Here is a 10187-nt window from a genome sequence, read left to right as displayed (position 1 = left end):
ATATCAGAGAAATTCAGGAATGAAAATGACGTTACATACGAGGTTGATGCATTTGTGCATGTCGTACTAAGCAAGGTATAAAAACAGTTGCTTTATGAGGAATTAGTTCGTACCATTGAATATTTGACGCAATAGACAAGGTGTCACAGAAACCGATGTTGCTATAACCAAGTTTTACTGTGTATATATATATGAGCACAGAAGGGACCATATAGTAATGACCAAAAACCATGATACAGAAGTAAAGCAGTTTCCTCATTTATAATTTATAATTTAAAACAGCTGATGATGACCTTATAGGTCTAAACATGTGGTGAATAACTTTTAATGAGTTAAAATCTAGATGACATGCAAAACATTTAAAGTGAATAACTTTCAGTAAGTTTTATAGAAAGACGTGCTACACGTGAGACTGTGAAACCATTTGATACTTTGAGAATGACGATGAGAAAGGGAATTAAATTTCCAAAATCATTAATTGGAGTAGGTATCAAAGACTTTTTCAGTTCAAGATATGAATTTTGAGACTGGAGACGAGAAAGGGAATTTTCTCTAGCAGACCAATGCACTGTAATACTTCATAATACCAGTCTCTTTTCAGTGTGTTACTGTGAGGATGTCAATTCTTAATATAAGGCTAAAAAACATGAACAGAAAAAAAGGTTATTTTATACATTAATTTCATACTATTACTACATATGTGTGAAAGAAAATAAATATCAGGAAATATGTTATATATGCCATTTGTGAAGTCAGTTTCGTTCTTTATGTCACTAGTTTCTCTCTTTACCATTCCTATCACTTGTCTCAGCTTAGATGTCCTCAAAATTCCCATCTTCTATTTCACATTCACTGCTCACACTCTTCTGTTTGCTGCCAACATTATGGGCTTCTTCACACATTCCCCCTCCCATCTGTGGCATCATATATACACGACTTTCTACATCCTTTCCACATCACTTGCAGATTGATCCAATGGCACAACAGTTTAACACTGAGGTTTATTTTCCTGGTTGATGTCAGAACATGTTCCTCTGCCAAGAGCCATTCAGAATACAGTTTCAAATGATTTTATTTACTAGAACACACAGTTGTGCTCATCCCTCTATGTATGATGACAACATCCTATCATATTTTGTTGTATCCTCTTGTGTAAACCACTACAGGCAACATTTATTATATCCCTGTCACCACAACACTGTTTCCAGAAAGTAGAGTCTGCTGTCCAGGACAATGTTCAGTCTGATTTTTATTAATAATTATTCTGCCATGTATTTAGTGTAAATGTGCTGAAACATGCAGTAACTCTATCTATCTGTCGTGCTGACAGGCATATAATAACATGACACAGGTACTGCAAAGCATACCACATGACACTATATGAAGGATCTGATCTGAAGTATGACTCAGATTTGAGAGCTTCCACCTCGAACGAGGTCAACAAGAGTAATTTTACACAGAGAAAATTATTATTAGATATAAGCACTGATTGCATACACATGACATGATATATGATACATACCATACATTTTAACTGGGGTTATGGCTGCATTGGTATAATGGGAATTACACATATGTATGTTCTAAACCAAGCATCAATTGCAATGAGGAAGTACATTAGACATGTGCTCTAACCCAGGGAACAAGCTGCACTGGTATTAGAGGTAAATTATGCATATGTATATTCTAACCTGGGTATTGCCTGCACTGATATTAGGGGAAGTAAATTATACATGGTATGTATACATGAGCGGGGGGCACGCAGTAGCGTAGTTGGTTGAGGGGCTATGCTACAAGCTGGAAGGTCGCAGGTTCAAATCCCAATGAGGTCAATGGATTTTTTTCAATTGGCCTAATCCTTCCAGCTGCACTATGGACCTGGGGTTTACTCAGCCTCTAACAGAAATGAGTACCAGCAATTAATTAAATAATTTTCCTGGGGAGTAAAGCGCATCCGGCCCATAAGGCTGACAACCTTACCGCCATCTTTGAGCTGACTGTCTAGATAATTTGGGACCCTCAATGTCTCACAACCCTATGGACCTTCATGGCCTGTTACAGGGACAGCTTTACTTTTTTTTTCTTATGTATACATAAGCATGATGAGGAAGTACACTAAATATGTGTTCTAACCTGGGAACAAGTTACACTGGTATGACGACAAGTAAATTATACACCTGTATGTTCTAACCTGGGTACTGGCTGCACTGGTATGATGGGGAAGATGTACTGGACAAGTTGCTGTATACTGGCTCGGACCATGTCCTTTAGTTGTTGCTGCTCTTTCTGCAGGGTGAGAGCATGTTCTGTTGCATTCATTCCCATCTGATTTGTACGTCGTTCCATTTTAGTCACATGTGCTTCACATAGTGGAAGTCTTGCCATTCGCTCCTGGCTTTGTTTAACCATATTTGCAATTTTTGGTTTATCTAAAACAATTAACATCCAATGTATTTAACTCTTCTACTGCTAATGCAATACTGTGTGTTCTAGTACCATAGAAGACATATTTCTTATGTCATATTTATCTAAGACAAGATTTCTTTACCCTTCAAATTTATTATCCAAAAGTGATGGCCACCTTAACATTACAAACCATACAACACACTTCGATATGACAGATGCTTACATCACAAGTAGTACAAAGGAATCAATATTCTTAGTGGGGGTAACATTTCTGTACACAGAACAGCAAGCCAATGATAGACATTTACATCACATGTATCACAGAATACTCAGTGTTCATAGTGTGGATAACATTTCTGTCTCTAGCACAGTCACGCTATCCTCTGCTGTAAGACAGCATAGTGTACAGGGCAGGAACTAAGCACTGCGCAGAATGCAGTTCTACCAGAATTGGTGGCAGCTTGACAGCAGACTGCAAAGGGATATGCATTCACATACCTTCCATCCTGCTGTTGCTGCACCAGTCAGCACCATGCAGCAAACAGTGCTGTCAGTGTGCAGCAGAAACATGATTTAAGTGTTGTATTCTTTGCTACATACACAAGAGTGCTAATCTACAGATTTTGAAAGAGGATGGGGAAAGAAGTAAACATAAGGACATGGGGGACTTCATCTGACCACACATGAGCATTATGGATGTTGGTAATGACATCTGACATATATCTTGCTGGCATCCTGCAGCCAGGGAACTGTTCTTGATAAACACAATGTGCTTCTCTCATGATACTGATATACCTAACATTCATCCATCATGATAAATGATACAAACTCCGTCCCAAGTGCAAACAATATATATTATATGTCTTTGATCTCTTCTACACATGTTTCGACCTCTAATGGCCATCATCAGGTGTATACTCTTACGTTGCTGCCACACTGAACCGAGTCTAAAATTTAACATTTAAAAACACATTGTTATTTTCATCCATCATGATCAGGTGGTCAAAAAATTCCACATTTTCATCTTGACACAACTGCAAAAGTTTCTTTACAACATCCAGCCACTGCTGTTTTTGAACTGGTGTCAACAATCATAGCACCCAACGCGCAACGACCTTTGTCATGTGTAACTCATCATGGATGATGCTGAAAACCGACCCATGGCTAATGCGGACCTTATGACCAATAGCTTCAATCCTATCGGATAGGATCAAACCTTCCACCTGTGCCACAACTCCCGGTTCCTCAGTGAGAGATGGTCTTACACTTCGGGGTTCATCTTCGAGGTTTGCCTGTCCACAATGAAAGCGCCTCTTCCACTTGACCATTGTCATATGATGGTGCAACTTCCTGATACACAACGGTCATCTGGTCGTGGATCTTCCCGGCAGACTTCCCTTGCAAATGCAGGAACCATATCACAGCGTGAGCCTCCACTTTCTCAACCGACATCGCCATTTTGCTTCTGCCCCTTCTGGTGGCTCCCTCTGTCCACTTGGCACAGGAAAATTTGACTGCTGGCCAAGCTCAGGAAATGGGCTATCTACTACATAGAACGATATTTTGAAATTACGATTTTCTCGTGTTGATAATTAAAACATCATGACTTCCCATTGCATGCATGCAACAACAGAAGAACCAAAGGAAGGGGTGTTTTCTATGCTGTGCCGAGGCTATATAACAAGGGCCCACCATGGGTTGGTGGTCACTGATTAGCAGTCAGTCAGGAGTCAGCAGCTAGAGTTAGAGGTTGACCATGAGCACAGAAACAGAGGATTACCCATTGTTAGAAACTGCTCCAAAGGAACAATTGATGAAAACAGAACAAACTAAGAAGACTTAGTGTATGTAAGGGCGATTTGCAAGGTCTTTAGAGTACTGACAGTATTATAGCTATCTGTACGAGGCATATCCACAAAATAAGATCCATTTGCAAATATTGCCGTTGCAGCACTGCAGTCACTATGGTGCACATGCGTGCAGAGTTTGTTGGTCCTTTTGGAAGGCATGGATGTCATTTGCAAACAATCAAACTGCGTTTATGCATCGTCCTGTGTGTTTACAATGTTCAAGAAATCAAGAAGCCTGCCACATGTGAAATGCGATCTGTAAACCGTTTCTTGAATGCAAAAAACAAGAAAGTGGCTTATGGATGAACACAAAATGAAAGCTAGTGCATTGACCCTTTTTGATATAATACATTGAGAAAGGCAATGACTTCTTGAGCAGCACAGTCACAGGGGACAAGACATGGGTGTCACATGTAGCCACTGAATCAAAGCAGCAGTCCATGGAATGGAGGCACACATCATCGCTAATAAAGAAAAAATTCAAACAGACCATTTCAACTCGCAAGATCATGTGCACAGTGTTTTGGGGCAGAAAAAGAGTTCTGCTTGTGGAATTCTCGTCTCAAGGCTCAACAATCAACGCAGGTATCTACTGCAACACATTTAAGAAACTGCATCATGCGATCAAGAACAAGAAATGTGGCATACTTTTTTTTAAATTCGCTTAATGGGGGGTGGAGTCCTACTGGGTTCATTCGGCATGGTGGCCATTGATTGGCCTATCGTAGCCTGCCCCGATTGATTATGATGATGAGGAATTTGGTGGAATGAGGATTGGCAGGAGAAACCAAAGTATTCAGAGAAAACCCACCCCAGCGCCACTTTGTCCACCATAAATCCCGCTTGACCAGACCTGGGATCAAACCCAGGCTGCCACGGTGGGAAGCCAGTGACTATGTGGCATACTTAGTCGGGGTGTTGTGATGCTTCATGACAATGCTCATCCACACACTGCTGCTGCAACGCAAGATCCCATCATGACATTTGGTTGGGAACAATTCAATCATCCCCCCTACAGCCCAAACTTAGTGCCAAGTGATTTTCACATGTTTCTGGATCTGAAAACTTTCCTTGGTGGCTGGCAGTTCCACAACAAGGTCAAAGAAGCTCTTAACATGTGGTTTGCATCACAGGCAGCATGATTGTACAATGCAGGGATACAAAAACTGGTGCCCTACTACAAGTGCCTCAACAATGGTGAAACTATGTGGAAACGTAGCGTACAGTATGTATGAGGGGCAGTCAAATAAAAATGGGTCAGAAGCCAAAACATATTAAAGAACATTTCTTACCCCAAAAGTAATCTCCAAAAATGTTAATACATTTATCCCACTGGGAGAAAAGGTGGTCAATCCCATCCTTGAAAAAGCTTGTGGGCTGTCCACGGAACATCTTTACCCAGACACACACGTCTTTGTCCAATGCAAACTGATGTCCACGAATGTCTCTCTTCATGTCTCCAAAAATGTAAAAATCATATGGGGAGAGATCTGGGCTGTAGGGGGGATGTTGAAGCACTTCCCAACCAAATCTCTGTAGTGTATTCCTCACAGAGTTGGCAGTGTGGGGGCGCATATTATCATGAAGGATAATGCTGTTTGATAACATTCCAGGGCGTTTTGACTTTATGGCACATCCATATTTCTGCAAAGTGTCTTCATAGTGCTGTGCACTGATTGTGGCCCCATGATCGATAAATCTGACAAGCAGAGGGCCCTTGCAGTCGAAGAAGAACATCATCATCTTACCAGAACGTGTGTGTGTATACGGCTTTGGATTTCTTCGGTGGGGAAGAATTCACATGTTACCACTGTTGGCTCTGCCATTTGCTCTCGGGTTCAAAATGGTGGCACCAAGTTTCATCCCCAGCGGCAATAAGGGACAGAAAAGCATACTCTTCCTCATGGTATTGTTGCAAGTGACCCAGAGATGCAGCCATTCTCTGAGTCTTCTGTTCCTTTGTGAGTTGATGTGGAACCAACTGCGCGCAGATTTTGTGGTACAGCAGGTGTTTTGTCACAATGGCGTGTACGGAACCGTGACTTATTCCCATCAAAAGACTAATTTCTTCCACAGTGATCTGATGGTTTGCCTGGATATGACCATCCAACACAGCAATAACATCAGGAGTGATGACACAATGAGCCTGTCCTGGGCGAACATCATCTTTCAGTGACACACGTCCCTCTCGGAATCTCTTATGCCACGCCAGCACATGCGAACGTGACATGCTGTGTTCACCGTAAACAACAGACATGCGACGATGAATTTCTCATCCTCCTACTCCTTCAGCAGTCAAAAAGTGCACTACACTTCACTGTTCTTCTTTACCTGCCTCCATTATGGATGCTGGACAACCACACGTAGCGCTAACCTTACTCCCAGTACAATAAATAAACGACTAGTGTGCAAGGGCACGTTGTCACTGTGCTTTCCCGAGTCCCCACCAGATGTTCGTACTGTAAGCAAATTCCAGTGTTATCAACTTGCGTGCCATGAGTTAAACTATTTGTATAACGTTTCTTTGTAACACACACAGATTGATACAGAATCTGTCCAAGCTTCTTTGAAACTTTATGGACACTCAACACGAGCCCCATAAGTCATACGGCAGATGCTGATCTGACACTCAGATTTTCCCAGACTGTTGTCTGGTAACCGATGCCACTGCTTCGGAAATCCTATGTTTCAGATCTGAAATGTGTGGAGGCAATGGTGGTACAAACACAGCATCCTTCACCTAACCTCAAAAAAAGAAGTTGCATGATGTCGGACAGTGACCCTGTGGGCTAGAAACGCCAGATTTATCTTCTTTCATTTCACATCCCATTTATTTTTGCAGATGTATGCTGCTCAGATATCATTCCACTTTGAAACAAAAGTGGGGAGGAGCTCCATCCATCTTGATGGACACAAAAGCAGCATTACTTTCATGAAGCAGTGGCATAAGGCAGTTAATCAGAATGTCAATATAATGTAATTGTGTCCTCGATGAAGAGAATGGTCTGTATACCTTTTCCTGTAAAATGGCATCAGACTTTTGCAGATTTCTGTTTATACATGCTGGAGATTTTCTGAGCATAGGATACAAATGTTTGGTGGTTCATTTTGCCACTAGATGGAAATTAGCTTTGTCATGGAAAACAAATCACACTGCCATGTCATCCTCTTCAAACTCATTGAACTTCATAGCAGAAATCATACAGTTTGCACCTGCCAATCGGCTTTAAATCCTCCGTCCACTGCAGCCTATCAGCTTTCATAAGCACGTGCCAGACTGCAGTCTGAGGTAAACTCAACTTGTGGCTGCATCGGTATGTCGACTTCACATACTTTAACCGTGGTGAATCCTTCCAGCAATGTTAGGAAACTCCCAATGCACATTTGTAATAGAATTTGGCTTTGCAAACTGAAAGATGCAGAATGATGTCTCTTGCATATGGCTGCTTTCACATGTGCACCTTTAAAGGGTAGGAACACAATCATGTTTGCGGCAGGTATTAGAATAAAAAAAATAGTTAGATTAGCTACCTGTCAGTATATGGGCCATCACTATGAAATTAAGTATTGTACTATTAGTGCCCAAAAATGTTTATTTTATTTTGCATCACCCTGCATAAACTTAGCAACTAAGCATCATTAAACATACCAAGGATATAAAAAAAAATATTACTACAAAGCTACAACTTCCCAGATTCTACGGAAATTTCAAGAAATAGAAAAAACACTGTTTTCATTTAGACCTTACCTTCTTCAAGACTTTTCCTCTTTTCTTGTATCAGTATTCGTAGCAGTGCTATTCGTTCATGACAAGCATCAATTTCTGTCCGCTGAAAGTTTATTGATCAAAATTAGGAATTATTTTAATGAAGACGTTTTTAGACAATTAAACTTCAACAATAAAATCACCACATAATGGGGAACCATTTGCTGTTAGTTACATATGACTAGACACATGTTACTTTCCATGCTACAGATGAGCTGCCTCGTTCAGGTATTTTGGTCTTAATTTATTTGGTGTTCAACAAGATCAATGAAAGGAACCTTCCCTGCAATTCTGGATAGTTAAAGCTAACTATATGTGTCTTTTCAACAAGAGAAACTGTGCACTCACTTAATTAAAATGCTGTATGTGTGCACAAATTCTTCTGTCAAATTTCACAGAGTAGGAGGGATATTAAAGTAGGAATGGTATCGGGAAGTATAAATTATAAGTGGGAAGAGGAAACACAAATGCTAATTTGTAATCAAATTTTAAAAATGAGAATTGCTGAATTAGCCATACGGTGCACCTAAAATATGTTCAGGATCACTGGGTTTTTGGACGTTTTCCAACATCTGGTATTCTTTAGAATAAGTTTCAGGAAACAGACGTTTCTGTTCTCAGGTGATGGGATAAGTGACACCTACTCTGTCGGGTCCATCACAAAGAGCTAACCCTTATCACTGGTTCAACAGGCTAATAAGGAAGGAGTATTACACTGACTGAGCAAGATATATGAGAGCTATTCGGAAAGTAACCTCTGGTGAGCTATTCACAAAACGAGTAATCAGAAAAAAAAATATTATGTGCAAAAAATACGTACATACTTATGCTACTTATCAACACAGTCACCACTGGAATTGAGGCACTTTTATCATGGAATAAGTTTTTGTATGCCTGTATCAGATAAGTCTGCTGCCAGTGAACTCAGCCATATTTTGACACATTCCATCAATTCTTCATTACTGCTGAAGCGCTGTGATCCCAACACGTTCTTCAGGTAGGTAAACAAGTGGCAGTCACTTGTAGTAAGATCGGGGCTGTCAGGAGGGTGGTCAAATAACTCCCAGTTGAAATGCTCCAGCACTGCTCAAGTGTGAGCAGCTGTACTTGGATGAGCATTACATCCACTAACACTGTGATTTGCCTACATTTTTTGGATACACAGATTCAGCTGACAGTTACAGTATTTTTGCTCAGTGGTCAGTGGTCAGTGGTCAGTGACTCATGCCTATATTAGATAGTCCCTTGTCACCATGGCACAGCGCGTCCTCGGGTTGTGGTTGGAGGATACGACCTCCAAGTATAGAGGAAGGCTGCGAATATATTGAATACGCAGTCACAGACAGCCGACAAGGGGTGGTCCTCCAGTTTGGGGTTTGGGCGTGGAGTTAACAACTCCTCGCCGTAAAAAATAAGCTTGATATGAAAACATTGAAGACGCCTCGAACCTGGACAGATTCTGTGGATAAATGACCTAAATGAAAGCATATGGATATGAGATTTGGTAATTGGAAGGTTAGAAGTATGCATAGGGCAGGTTCACTCAAGGCAGTGGCAGAAGAAATCTCAAAATATAAGTTAGACTTAGTGGGAGTACAGGAGATCAGATGGGATGGAGGTGGCACCAAACAAGCAGGCGAACATACATTCTTCTATGGAAAGGGGGAATGACAATCATGAGTTAGGTACATGTTTTATTTTTTTATCATACATAGGAGTATCATATCAGCAGTTAAAGAGGGTACAATTTGTTAGTGATAGGCTGTCATACATAATACTAAGAGGTCACTGGTGTGTATGATTGATCTGATTATTAATGCCCCAATGGAAAATAAAACTGATGATATAAAGGACAGGTTCTATGAAGAACTAGAACATGTATTTTATAAATTCCTGAAGTACCATATGAAAATTTTGTTAGATTTCAATGTCAAAGTAGGCAGGGAAGACATTTTCAAACCAACGATTTGGAATGAGAGTTTGCTTGAAATTAGTAATGATAATGGAGTTAGAGTAGTAAACTTTGCCACATCCAAAAATCTTACTGTCAAAACTACAATGTTCCCACATCGTAACATCCATAAATTTACTTCAACGTCTCCTTATGGAAATACTAACATTCAAATTGACAATAATTTGTTAGATAGGAGCTGGAATCCAAGTGT

The 10187-nt window shown here is 40.5% G+C and overlaps 1 protein-coding gene across 1 annotated transcript in view; it reads right to left on the bottom strand.

Annotated features, from left to right (window-relative positions):
* Positions 1-10187, bottom strand: part of LOC111862299 (beclin 1-associated autophagy-related key regulator) — a 34428-nt gene that overhangs the window by 13714 nt on the left and 10527 nt on the right. Inside the window, exons 3-4 of the mRNA XM_023847572.2 lie at positions 8005-8086; positions 2192-2429 (exon numbers count right to left, since the gene is read on the bottom strand). Coding sequence (XP_023703340.1) covers positions 2192-2429; positions 8005-8086 — 320 coding nt within the window. The remainder of the gene's footprint in view (positions 1-2191; positions 2430-8004; positions 8087-10187) is intronic.

The sequence above is a fragment of the Cryptotermes secundus genome, unplaced genomic scaffold (genome assembly GCF_002891405.2).
Source record: "Cryptotermes secundus unplaced genomic scaffold, Csec_1.0 scaffold559, whole genome shotgun sequence".
In the NCBI taxonomy this organism is placed as follows: Eukaryota; Metazoa; Arthropoda; class Insecta; order Blattodea; family Kalotermitidae; genus Cryptotermes; species Cryptotermes secundus.
Note: the sequence above shows the minus strand (reverse complement) of the source record. Positions and strands in the feature narration are given on the sequence as shown.